The following is a 13,659-nucleotide window of genomic DNA, read 5'->3' as shown; positions in this document are numbered from 1 at the left end:
TGCGCTTCAACATGAACATTGCACATTAACGTTTTAACTGAAGTCCAACCCACAAAAGTCCAATGGTCCATGACTTTCTGCGACACTTCGGTACTCAAAAAAAGAAAAGAAAATCAAGGCAGATGAAGTATATAAAAAAACTGTAACCAATAACCATGAAGTATTCTTAACATGTATATATTGTATACAGTTACAAAGAGTAAAAGTAAATAAATAAAAAATAAACACTACACCAGAGGCAGAGCTTAAGAAAAGGATATCAAGTTCTAAAAAATCTAAATTTTTTCAATGAAGGCCATAGCCTGTTGTGGGCAAGAAAAAGTCTTGCGTCCATCCTTGGTTTCGATTCGTAGTTTTGTAGGATAAAGCAGTGCGAAGCTCACCTTCTTCGAGTGAAGCATTTTCTTGCATTCCTTAAATCTGTCTCGCTTCTGCTGTGTTGCTCTGGCTCAGGAAAGACCATAATATGGTTGTTCTCCCAGTAAAGTTTGCCTTTAATTCTTGCTGTCCGTAACACGAAGTCTCTGTCGGCAGACCGCAGGAATTTTGCCAAAATCGACCGGGGTCTATCTGTCGAGTTGAGGCGCTGAGCGGGAGATCTGTGTGATCGCTCTATCTCAAGTTGTCGGCCTGACGAGTCTAACAATTGTGGGATAAGTCCATCCAGAAACGGTCGCGTCTGCCAAACGAATAATTAAATTTAAATGTATATTTTTGGCCCTACTATTTTGCATACCAGATGAGACCGCTTAGGACGTGGATGGATGCTTACTACTGTGTACCATGGCAAGCTTTAGAAACCAACACCATTTACCCATTGTGTCTACAGGACTTGCCTTTTACAGATATATCTAAAAAAAGCTCTGGTTAAATTTGGTCCAAATATATGCCATTCTATTGAAGTTTGGAAAGCAGCAGAGAAGATTATGGGAGCGTTAGACTCTTAAAGTTACTCTACCCCCAATTGGCATAATAATAATCTCTGTAGTAGTAAAACACTGAACAAATTTTTTTTAAAGCAACACTTTGTTTTTGCCCCCATTTTTCATACGCTGAACTCAAAGATCTAAGACCATTTCTATGTCCACAAAAGGATATTTCTCTCAAATATTGTTCACAAATCTGTCTAAATCTGTGTTGGTGAGCACTTCTCCTTTGCTGAGATAATTCATCCACCTCACAGGTGTGGCATTTCATGATGCGGATTAGACAGCATGATTATTGCACAGGTTTGCTTTAGGCTGGCCAAAATAAAAGGACACTCTAACATGTGCAGTTTTACTGTTTTGGGGTGCTCTGGGGGGATCAGAAATTTTGAGTTTAACAAAAAAGGATGCATAGGTGTGCCTTAGGCTGGCCAAATTAAAAGGCCACTCTAAAATTCATCCACCTCACAGGTGTAAATATTTTTTTGATGTTCTGTTGACATTTTGAAGAATGAAGAACAGCAAACTGGCGAACTTTTGAATGACTGAACTATTGTAGTCATTGGGGGGCAAAATATGTCTGGTTATTATCATTCTTCCAAATTTCTTTCTCTGTGTTCATCAGAACAAAGAAGTTTCTACAGATTTGGAACAACTCGAAGGTGAGTAAATGATGACAGAATTTAGATTTTCTAGATCACTTACATCAATCCTCCTAAGAAATGCCCCACAAAAAAAGTCCAAAAGAAAAACATTTTGGAATAGTGACTTGCACATACATTTTTTTGTGTTTTATAATATTGCAGAACTCACAGCATTATTTTTTTTCGGGTTATTTATTTGATCTCTTCAAACTGTAGCAAGGATATACCCAACAAAAACAAACAATTGATTAGAAAGCATTACTAAGCATTTGCTATCAGCACAAAGCAGAATCAATTTCAGAGACAGCATCTCAATATAAAAAGGTATCAATAATTTGCTAACATTTCATGGTTGGTCATGTGAACTGACAGGGTGACAATAAGTTTGGCAATCGAAAATACATTTTATTTCACTTGAGCTTAAAAATAGGAATGTGGTTTGTATAAGTCGTTTGTTAAATGGGATCCGCCCATGTGTGGTGTGTAATAAACAGGGACATTTACATGAAATAGTTTACCTATTGTTGTGATCACAGTTCCAGCGAAAAAGAAAGAACTTCCTAGATCCCAGTGACTGGAGTTGTATGATGTATCTCCAATAGGACTCACTCCAGCATTTACCGCATCAACAGAGTGCTGAAAAAAGAAACATTAGCAGTAAGGAATATTATATTTAATAAAAATTAAATGTATCTATACAGTGCCTTTTGCAACACATAATTATAATTATAATAGAAGTAAAAAAGGAGAAAGATGCAGTTATGAAAGCTATAAAAAACAGAATATGAGGAATTATATACATGATATTCTGGCTTTATTACCAGTATGATGTATATAAACTTAACTCTAGTCTAAGTTTGCTCTCCTCGAATTGTTCTATACACAGAGCTGTGTGTATAAATCTTTTCATGGAATAGTTAAACTAACTGTGAAGACAACTGTTAGATTGTAATCAGTTTTCACATTTTAGTGTTTGAAGTTTTGGAAGCTTCAAAGCGATGAACACGCATTAAGACATCATAAAATTGTCCTTGCGACTCCGGTGGTTCAATTTTAATGTATATAACATGACGAGGATATTTTTTGTATCAAACAAAGCTAAAGACTATATTAAAACATTTCCTGATTTGAGTGTTTATTTCCAGTGCGCATTCCCGAGAATCACACGACTGTGCATTGAGTAGTCATCATCGCTAGGCATATGCCCGTTCTGACCGTTCTGGAATGTGCCTTGTGTGTTTGGTTGCATTGCAATTTTAGGATTCAGAAAGCTTTATTTGCGTTTTGGAGGAAAATGGAGGTTATACAGATGTTAAACTACTTGATGATGACTAATTAATGGCAGCACCAGAGTCGCTGGATTATTTTCAGTATTTTGTTTTTATTAAAACAATATTGGCAAACAGTGTTACACAGACAAGACTTTGCAAAGAGTGAACCGGGTATAAACAAACAGAATTAACAAGTGTTGCAGCGAATCAGTCTTCTCATTGTGAAAAGAATCTTGCAGACAAAGGTTCCAGGTGCCAAAAGGTACACACTTAATTGCTTAAGTCTTAGGTCTGTAGTTACCTAACAGTGCAGGATTAAGATTACTACTGTGATTAAGCAATTTTTTCCAAGCAATTGTTTGTTTTATAAATAGGTTAGTCTATGTGGAATTTTTTTTTCTTCAACGTTATTTCTAAGCCTTAATTGGCACAAAATGCAGTCTATTTTAGACCACATCAGGCACATCTGTAATGTGTCTGCTTGTTTTACACTCTTTGGCCACCAGGTGGTATTGTGAGCAAATAAAGCCTCAAGAAATTAACCCTTTTGTGAACCACTTGGCTGAAAAGTGTCATGATTCCGCTCTCATGTCATGTTTATTCTTGGTCTTGCAGCGGAGTCATGGCATAGCCTTAGGTTTTGTGTGAGAAAGACATGGCTTTGTTTTGATTCTGACTTGCCATGTGCTTTCTCGTGTCTCGTCAGTGTTTCCCGCCCTTATGTCTCGTTAACCTTCCCTGAGTGTTTCAGTACCCGCACCTGACCCTTGTTAATTATCCTTTGTTAGTCTCCCTATTTAATGCCCTCTTGTCTACTGTCTTGTGCACGTTCGTTGTACATGTTTCCTGGCTTGTATCTGTTTCCTTGTCGTGTTCTTGAAGTTTACCTTGCTCCTTGTTTGGATGCATGTTTAGTTAGTCTTAGTTATTATAGCGTAAGTATTTGTCTTTTGTTTTTTGCCCCCTCGTGGGAAGTCTTTGTTTTCTGTTTTTGATTCGTGCCTCAGTTCAGTTTTCCCCCCATCGTGGGTGTATTATTTGTAATTTGTCTTTTATTAAAGTCTTTGTTTGACCTCACCGTCGCTGCCCGCAATTGGGTTCTTCCCCTAACCAAACCGTGACAGAACGAACGTGCCACTACAGAACCCAGCAGCAGCATGGACACTGACCGGTCCAGCTTGGCCCGTCGCCTCTGCAGTCTTCGCCAGGGAAGTGAGACTGTGGACGAGTATGTGGAGAGATTCCTAGACATTGCTGAACAGGGCGTCTTCGGAGAGAGGGAGCTGGCGGTGCTGTTCAACACCGGTCTCAGAGAGCCACTCTCTCGCTCGGAGATGAGGGCGATGAGGCCGTTGGATTTCTACGCCGTGTGGGTAACTGCCGCAGCGCGTTCGGAGTCCACGACCTCATCGAACCCATTTTACTTATCTCCGCTGGTTGCGATACCCGAGAGTGGTCCTCTGCAGATCGGGGTTGTGGGCATCGCTACGCACCACTCTCCAACCTCTGCAGTCTCTCCACAACCGCCCAGTCTCACTGGCAAGCGGGGGAGACAGGAATCCTGGGGGTCCTCGTCCGAGGCCTCCAATCCCGAGCCGCCCGCCCCATTCACGTCGTTCCTTCAGCCGGCCACCAGGCGGGTGGCTCGGCTTAAGAAGAAGAGGCAACGGAGGGTGGCTCGGAGTCCGGTGGTCCCAAGTCCGGTGGTCCCAAGTCCGGTGGTCCCGCAGGCGCCCTCCAGTCAAGTGCCCGGTCCTGCCTTCCAGCCGGTGACTCAGCCGGCGTTGCAGCCGGCCTCTCCCAGAGCATCTGGGACTCCGCGCTCTCGAGCGCCGCCCCCCAGGGTGTCCCCTAAGTCCCCTGGGACTCCACGCTTCCGAGCGCCAGGGACAAAGACTGTTCCAACCTGTCCCTACCCTATTGGACATCCCCCCCATGAACTCTGTTGTTCCCCCTCCCTTGTTTGTTATTTTTATTATGTCACCCCAACCCTTTTGTTATGTATTTTTGTCTGCCCCTAATCTTGTTTTCTATGTTTTGCTTTGTCTTGTCGTTGTCCCAGTCTGCCCTTGTCTTGTCAGTCTACCCCTTGATGAACACCTGGAGGTGTTCATTTAAGGGGGGCTTATGTCATGATTCCACTATCATGTCATGTTTATACTTGGTCTTGCAACGGAGTCATGGCATAGCCTTACGTTTTGTGTGAGAAAGACATGGCTTTGTTTTGATTCTGACTTGCCATGTGCTTTCTCGTGTCTCGTCAGTGTTTCCCGCCCTTATGTCTCGTTAACCTTCCCTGAGTGTTTCAGTACCCGCACCTGACCCTTGTTAATTATCCTTTGTTAGTCTCCCTATTTAATGCACGTTCGTTGTACATGTTTCCTGGCTTGTATCTGTTTCCTTGTCGTGTTCTTGAAGTTTACCTTGCTCCTTGTTTTGATGCATGTTTAGTTAGTCTTAGTTATTATAGTGTTAAGTATTTGTCTTTTGTTTTTTGCCCCCACGTGGGAAGTCTTTGTTTTCTGTTTTTGATTCGTGCCTCAGTTCAGTTTTCCCCCCATCGTGGGTGTATTATTTGTAATTTGTCTTTTATTAAAGTCTTTGTTTAACCTCACCATCGCTGCCTGCAATTGGGTTCTTCCCCTAACCAAATCGTGACAGAAAAGGTTCAATGCTTCATGGGGCCTTATTTTGGGACTGGGGTAGATGGCAATGAGGAACAGGCTGAAAAACAGGAGAGGCAATGGACAAATTCATAAGACGTAAGACAAATAAAAAACGGCAAGGTGGCGATACTCAGTAATAGATACTCAAAAACGGAACTGCTTGTGATCCCAGCCAACCCAAAGATTTGCCACAACCTTGCCATTCAACTAGGCTCATCAACGATTACACCGTCCAGCACAGCCAGAAACCTGGGAGTGGTAATCAATGATCTGCTTAACTGTAGATTCATCCTCTACAACATTAGAAAAATTAGACCTTTCCTATCGGAGCAATCTACGCAAGTCCTAGTCCAGGCTCTTGTCTTGTCCAAACTGGATTATTGCAATGCGCTTCTGGCTGGACTTCCTGCATGCACAATCAAACCTCTCCAGATGATCCAGAATGCGGCGGCAAGAGTGGTCTTCAATGAACCGAAGAGAGTGATGTAACTCTGCTCTTCATCAGGTTACACTGGCTCCCTGTTGCCGCCCGCATAAAGTTCAAAATACATTTCTGATTCTCTAGCATCCAAGTTCATCCGTCCCTCCTCTTCTCCAGTGGGGGCGGGGTTATTTTTTGTGGGGAAGAAGGATGGTTCCCTGCGACTGTGTATTGATTACCGAGGACTGAACAACATCACTGTAAAGAATACTTATCCTTTGCCGTTGTCCTTCAGCCTTCGAGCGGTTGCAGGGAGCCTCGGTCCTCACAAAATTGGATTTACGTAATGCTTATCATTTGGTCCGCATCAGGAAGGGAGATGAATGGAAAACCGCTTTTAGCACTTTGAATATTTGGTTATGCCTTTCGGTCTTTCCAACTCCCCAGCGGATTTCCAGGCACTCGTCAATGACGTGCTGAGAGACATGGTAGACCAGTTCATATATGTTTACCTGGATGACATATTGATTTTCTCTTCGTCTCTCCAGGAACACAATCAGCACGTCAGGCAAGTGCTTAAGGGGTTGCTAGAGAATGGGCTTTTTGTCAAGACGGAGAAATGCGCTTTTCATACACAGTCTGTTCCTTTCCTAGGGTACATCATCTCGTCTGAGGGAGTGCGTATGGATCCTGACAAGGTCAAGGCTGTGGTGGATTGGCCAAGTCCAGATTCTCGTAGGGCCCTACAGAGGTTTCTGGGGTTTGCCAATTTTTACCCACGTTTCATTCGTAACTTCAGCCAACTAGCCCCTCCTCTGACCGCCTTGACCTCCCCAGAACGATGTTCAGGTGGTCCGATACAGCCGAGGCTGTATTCGCTAACCTGAAGAGCCGCTTTGTTTCAGCTCCCGTTCTAATAGCCCCTGATCCATCACGTCAGTTTCTGGTGGAGGTTGACGCCTCAGAGGTGGGGGTAGGTGCAGTGCTCTCCCAACGCTCTTCCACAGACAACAAGATGCATCCCTACCGAACGTAACTATGACATTGGTAACAGAGCATTGTTGGCCGTCAAGTTAGCGTTGGAAGAATGGCGACATTGGTTAGAAGGGTCGGGGGTACCTTTTATCGTCTGGACTGACCACAAGAACCTGGAATACATTCAATCTCCTAAAAGACTCAACTCCAGGCAGGCTCTGTGGGCACTTTTTTTGGTCATTTAGTTTTTTCTCTCTCGTACCGCCCGGGTTCCAAAAACATCAAACCCGATTCTTTATCTCACATTTTTTATCACTCCGAACGCCTGTCTAGTCCCGAGCATATTTGACCTGAGACTCCATTCATCTCCACGCTCACATGGGAGGTCGAATCGGAAGTCAAGACGGCCTTAGAAGGGGTAACGCCTCCGCCCGGCTGCCCACCAAGTCGGTTGTTTGTGCCGGAGGGATTACGGTCTGACGTTAATCGATGGGGCCATTGTTCTAACGTAGCATGTCACCCAGGAGTAAACCGTACCAGCTTTTGGTCAAGCAACGATTCTTCACAACTCGTTACCAGTGTCATCTACGGGCCTATCTCCGTTTGAGTTTAGGGTACCAGCCACCAATTTTTCCCAACCTGGAATCCGAAGTCGCGGTCCCCTCTGCGCACGCCTTCGTCCAGAGGTGTCATCGCACATGGGCCAGAGCCCGTGAGACTCTGCGCCTGGTGGGGTGTGCACCAAGGTTAAGGCCAATCGCCACCGGTCGAGACCTCCTGTATACGTCGTTGGTTCCAATGTGTGGCTTTCTACCAAGAACATTCCGCTCCGCTCCGTTTCTAACAAGTTAGCTCCTAAATTCATCGGCCCGTTCCCTGTCACCAAAGTCATTAGTCCGGTGACAGTCCGACTCAAACTTCCTCCTGCGTACAGGAGGATTCATCCCATGTTCCATGTGTCCAAATTAAAACCCGTATTTTTTTCTCCCATTAATCCGCCTGCCCCGGTTCCCCCACCGCCGCGACTCGTAGATGAGGAACCAGCATATTCAGTCAATCGCATTCTGGACTCGAGGCGGAGGGGACGCAGATTTCAGTATTTGGTGGACTGGGAAAGTTACGGCCCGGAGGAGAGAAGTTGGGTTCCTGCTGGGGACATCCTGGATCAGTCCCTTATTGATGATTACAATCTGCCATCACACCAGGAGGCGCTCTTAGGGGAAGGGGTACTGTCACGGTTGAGCGCTGTGTTTTGTGTGTGTAGGCGTGGTCGCTGATGATCCTCTGGGAGAATCAGCGCCAGCTGATTCTAATTATCATTAGAGTATTTATACTCACCTCTAACGTCTTGTGTTTGTCGATTCTCTGTGAGGTTCTGTTCCCCCTCGTGTCTCTGCACTACAGTTCCGGTCAGTGAGACTGGACAGTTACGGTCCGGTCTCACTGAAAGACTGTGCCTTTGTTTATTCTCGTTTTTGAGTACTGAGCTTTGCCTAGTGCAATAAACATCAGATTAACTTCCTTTTTCCTCTGCTCTTCATTCTCCCGTGACATATGCACGAACGTCCATCTGTCTATTGTGTTCTATACTTATGACTTATTTTATTCAACATTTATTTATCCAGTAATCATTTAATTAAAATCTTTTACAACAGAGTTCTGGAAAAATAGCGCAGTTTGTGATACACAAATGGTTACGTTTTGTTCTCAGCAACATAAAAAATGCAGTGTACTCCTCTTTTCAAAAAGTAAACAAAAAGGCCAGTACAGTGCACTGCATTTTCAAACAGAAAAAAAGTGTATTCTGTGTGATTGCCTTTTTATGCAGGTTACCTGGTAAGAAATTATTCTTACCAAGAGTATATTGAATTCAGCAACAGTGTTTTTCACATTGCATTACAATCCCCTATTAATGGGTTGCAAACATAAACGTTAGTGTGTGTCTGTACTTATTCACATTTATGAGGATAACTAAATTAAGAGTTTGTTTCCAAAATCAGATAACTCAGATTTTATATGTTTTTATGGCTTAAATAAAAAAAAACCAACTGCAGTTTGATTGATATTAATTGGAATGCATAATAAAAAAACATGATTATCTCATTTAGGAAATAAACTTTTTATGGAATTTGTAATGATTATAGTAAGCTATAGATATCAAAGCAATGAAAGTGTTAATATTGAACGTGTTAATGCATTATTTTGTCAGGTCAGGTGACAGAAGCTGTCCTGTCATGTTGTTGGTCACAGGTGAGGCCTAGTAGACATAGAAGTATGTTAGTTGTGAAAATTCAATACTGTGACAAATGTTAGGTTGACAAGCTACAGTATAGTTTCTTAGTGTGTGTTTAAAATGAGAGCTTTGAATTGTGTAGATACCATGCACCACCAATTGTGTAATTTTATTAGGTGGCTGTAGCCCAGGTGAAAGGCAGAGGCAGGGTCACAGGATATTAGCATATATTGTATTATATTAAGGTTGCACTGTTATAGAGGTCAATTAAGCACTCATACACACAGTAGTTTTAAAGTAGTTAGTTGTGTTTTCTTGTGTTTTTCCTGCTGTAGACAGCAATGGACCGTGTAACAATGAGAGTGACAACAATGAAAAACAGTGCATTAAAAATAATAGTAATAAAACTATTTTAAGCATGGTTAAATGATTATATTGTTTAAATAATTCAAGTAAACGACGCTAAACTTTAGAGACAATGCGGCTCTGTAGACTAATTTGATGTCCCCACCAGTGTCAAAATCAAACTTACGGCCTTGCTTTGGCTGTCCTGATGAGACTTGCCTACCTCACACGAATAACATATTTGTATATCAGCAAACATGGGCAGACGCAAAAGCTTAATATCGTATATAATAAGATGTCTACAACAAACCTCGATGGTACACTACAGGGATGCCGGTGACGATTTCTTTCCACTGAATAAACACAGCTATAATCAATTTTTGGGAGTAGAACAAAACAAAAAAGGCTCATGGTCATGTTAACCATTTCTGCATTGCACTGAAGTGGTATAGTAATGTTATGAGGGTCAATGTTCAAAGTAATTAGTGGTTTTTAAATGTGGTAGTCTTTATAAAATAATCAAAACATTCCATTGTCTTTTTTAATCTTAGGTAAACTGTAAAAATGTATCAAATGTTTAAAACTATTTACTGTAGCCTACTAATACTAATAACAGTTACTTTTCATGGTTGCCAATGGCGTGTAATGATAACTGATAAGGCATATGTTCTTTTACTGTTTTGTATGAAGGCTACAGCTGTTCACCAGAAATTCTTTTCAGTTTAATAGAAATGCTCCAGAACAATAAAAATGCAGGCCTTTAGAAGTAACTTAAAACTGTATAGTCTATAAGGCCGGTAAGTGCCTCTTGAGGAGGACATCACAGATTTCCTTTTGTGCATTTGTGAATCAGAGCTGCGGAACAACAGTTTCAAAGGAATCCACAGGTGCCAAAGGAAATATCTGCACCCGTTCATAAGACAGAATTCAAAGCACATGTGATTTTTGTGCATGAAATGAGTTACAGTACATGTAAGTATATTTGTGGATTGTAGGCTACATATATGCATTAGGACAATCACACACATCAAAACCATACATATCACAACCAGTTGTTAAATTAAATTGATTGTGATTTTTTTCCCCAGAAAATATTTCTTTGTTTTCAGTCTATTAGTCCGAATTATGAGTGGTGTTTTGTTTGAAATTTTTGCATGTACTGTAAACAATAAACATTTAATGGAAAATCATGGTGTTGTGTCTTATATGAATTTATGTTATAGTATATGTAAATATAATCATAATAACAATAAAAATAATAACAATAATATAAATAATACTGAAATGATGTTCTAAAAGGGGTTTTAGAAGGAACTCTGCCTGTTCTTTAATGCACCTTTAAGATAAAGTTCTAATTGAACCGCAAAATGTTCACTTTTGAACATTTTGTTCTTAGAGTGTACATTCTTAGTGCACATTAAATAATGGAAAGTGTCCTTCCTTTTTTACTCTGTGGACAATGTCAATTAACAGAAAATAGCAGTTTTGCAATTACGGTAAAAAGTCAGGGTAATGAGTAATAATTTCCATTATTTTACAGATTTTGTTTGAGTGGAGTATTTTCTTGCTGACAACGTTTCGGAAAGGTCCTGTTATGTAACACATGTCTCGTAAATGAGAATTCTTAAAGATCTAAAATGATTCTTGTATAGTGCTACAACACCAATAATTTCTGCCATCAAATTATTTTTTATCAAATTCTTCCAACTTCAGTTGCTTGAGTTAATTTCATTCACATTTATTTCCATATTTGCATCACCCAATGCACTCCTTTCTATCGCATGAGTGAAGCTCACATTTCAGACGGATCGATAAAGCTCTATTGTTACACTAGATCCGTGATCCGACTAGAGACACTGCTAGAGCTCCACCACTGACAAGCAACAGTCTTACCTTTATGAGCTCTTCCAGCTCATTGGGGGTCACGCATGGATGTTTCTGCAGGAATGCAGCTTTCTTAAAGGTGATTGCATCTTTTTGGTTGCTTTCGAAGGGTTGTTCCAATGCTCTGAACACCAGACCACCGGCTACCAGATATGCAACCACCACCACAAACACAGCTAGAACAGTCTTCCACTTCATGACTGTGAGCAGGGCTGAGCCATCCACAACTGCTTCCATACTGGCCACAACACTCGAGGGGCGTGAGACAGAAAGGCGAGGTACTGGGCACCCCATTGGGTTCTGCATGGTGGCCACGCTGGCCTGCACCAGGCTTGACTGCAACATCCCTGGCTGAACCTTCTTTGGTGGAACCAGGTTGGTCTGCACTGGCACTGTTGGAGAAGTCAAGAAAACATAGTTTTCACTTACAGTATATCATGCTATATACATAATTTGAAAAATAGTTAACTTCAATCAAGACAAGTAAAAGTGTTCAAAGATGATGACCCTGTTGTTTAGGTTTGAACTTGATTAGTTCTTTTTCTGGCCTTTTATTGCAGATGATTAGATGAACATAACCACATTAGATGTGCAAGCACATAGTTTCACAATTAATGGATCAAAATGCAGTCTAGGCTGCATACCGCACACCCCTGCATGCAGACACTTTGTTGGCTCATTACAGAAAGCAGCAGTACAGTAATAGGGTGCAATGTTAGGCTACTGCTGTATTTAGATAAAGCATGAAAATGGCTATTTACTTAAATCTTTATGTAATAAAACATCAAGAGGAATAACATATTAAGAGAAAAGTGTACTTATTATACTTTTAACAAATCGTAAAGATATATCTTTGAATATTGTGCAACCATGTGTTTACTACCATGGCTGTTACTACAGATCGTAAAATACGCATCAGTTGTAGCAAAACATGTTTCATTATTACAAATTTTCTTGAATACCAAATAACCGATCGAACTAGCTATTTATCGCAACAAAGTAGTATTAGCCACATAATATTATTAGAGTATATTGTATGTTTTAATATGCATTTATCATATGCATTGTTCTTGTAGCTGGAATTGGTTGCATTTAGTTCAAAAGCTTGTGAAGCTGTATTTTTATTTTACCACATAGTGTCGCTACGACTTTATTGATACTGCACCAAACAACCAACATGTTTGAAAGCTACATACTTAATGTCGTGACTGATTCCTCATCCGAGAAAACCTCTATTTGAATGTGAAACGCGTGGATATGAATCGTCATGGCACTGATAAATGCATAGCCTATTATTACAATGTTAAACATATAGGCTACCGTTGATACTGAACCAGGGGCTGATCACATTTAACTACACAGCCAACTAGAAGGCTAACTGATCTATCATTTTGCCTTGTGATTAAATGAATCGTGTTTCACGATTTAAATTAGTAGGATATGCAATCGCTATTTCATTACGCTAGGCAGCCCTTGCGTATGGTGCAATATGCTTTTTATAACTTGTCTAAGACACAGCCCAAGATGTATGGCAAGGCAAATACAGATCACGCATTTTAGATATGAATGTACCTACCTGGTGCGGGGTTCCAGTTCCCTGGTTTTCTTGGGTTTTCCGTTGGAAATTTCATTTTGAGCTGCAATTCTATTAATTACATAAAAACTTCAGATGAAAAAGTGAAGAAAGATTTAAATCTTTCGGTTAAATTTTATAGCAACATTTCCTTGGTGAATTATCTTTAAACGAGACAGGGATATATCCTAGATGACCGCAAACGTGAAAACATCTTTATCTTTAGGCTTGTTTGGTTTTGAGATTTACGCGTAGAAGAAAGGAGTTGATACAAGACTAGCATTCTGCCTCTTCGGTACTTGAGACTCCAGATCATTCCGCTTTTTGACAATTGCACCCTTTTCCACGCGTCAGACGCGTTCTGTGAGAGGTAAACATTGAAGGTGCAGCATTGGGTCACGAACTATTGGATGAACGCTTTACGAAGCGACTGCATCTCGAAATCTCTTTATACCGCCACATTATGGAGACACCGCAGACAGGAATCCAGAAATAGCGTTGCTCCCGTCGTGTCTTGCCAGCGTATGCCGCACTGTTGCGCCAAGTGTTAGGAAGATCGGTTTTGTGACATGCGTTTAGCTACGAGCAGAATTATATTTACGCACTCTCTGAACTGTCAAGGTCTTTTGATGCAGGCACCGATAGCATGTGGACAGACATGCCTATGCAAACCGCATAATATTAGACAGCTGGCGGGGAATGCAGCAAAGCACCGATCCGT

General features: G+C 41.3%; 1 protein-coding gene across 1 annotated transcript in view; it reads right to left on the bottom strand.

The window, feature by feature from the left end:
- Positions 1-12,996, bottom strand: part of kcnk10a (potassium channel, subfamily K, member 10a) — a gene marked incomplete at both ends in the record, with an annotated part of 75,623 nt that extends 62,627 nt beyond the window's left edge. Inside the window, 3 exons of the mRNA XM_079474070.1 lie at positions 2,089-2,206; positions 11,375-11,757; positions 12,942-12,996. Of these exons, the coding sequence (XP_079330196.1) occupies positions 2,089-2,206; positions 11,375-11,757; positions 12,942-12,996 (556 nt within the window). The remainder of the gene's footprint in view (positions 1-2,088; positions 2,207-11,374; positions 11,758-12,941) is intronic.
- Positions 12,997-13,659: the final 663 nt, after the last annotated feature.

The sequence above is a fragment of the Barbatula barbatula genome (genome assembly GCF_947034865.1).
Source record: "Barbatula barbatula genome assembly, chromosome: 15".
Classification (NCBI taxonomy): Eukaryota; Metazoa; Chordata; class Actinopteri; order Cypriniformes; family Nemacheilidae; genus Barbatula; species Barbatula barbatula.
This window is presented reverse-complemented; position numbering and strand designations above follow the sequence as displayed.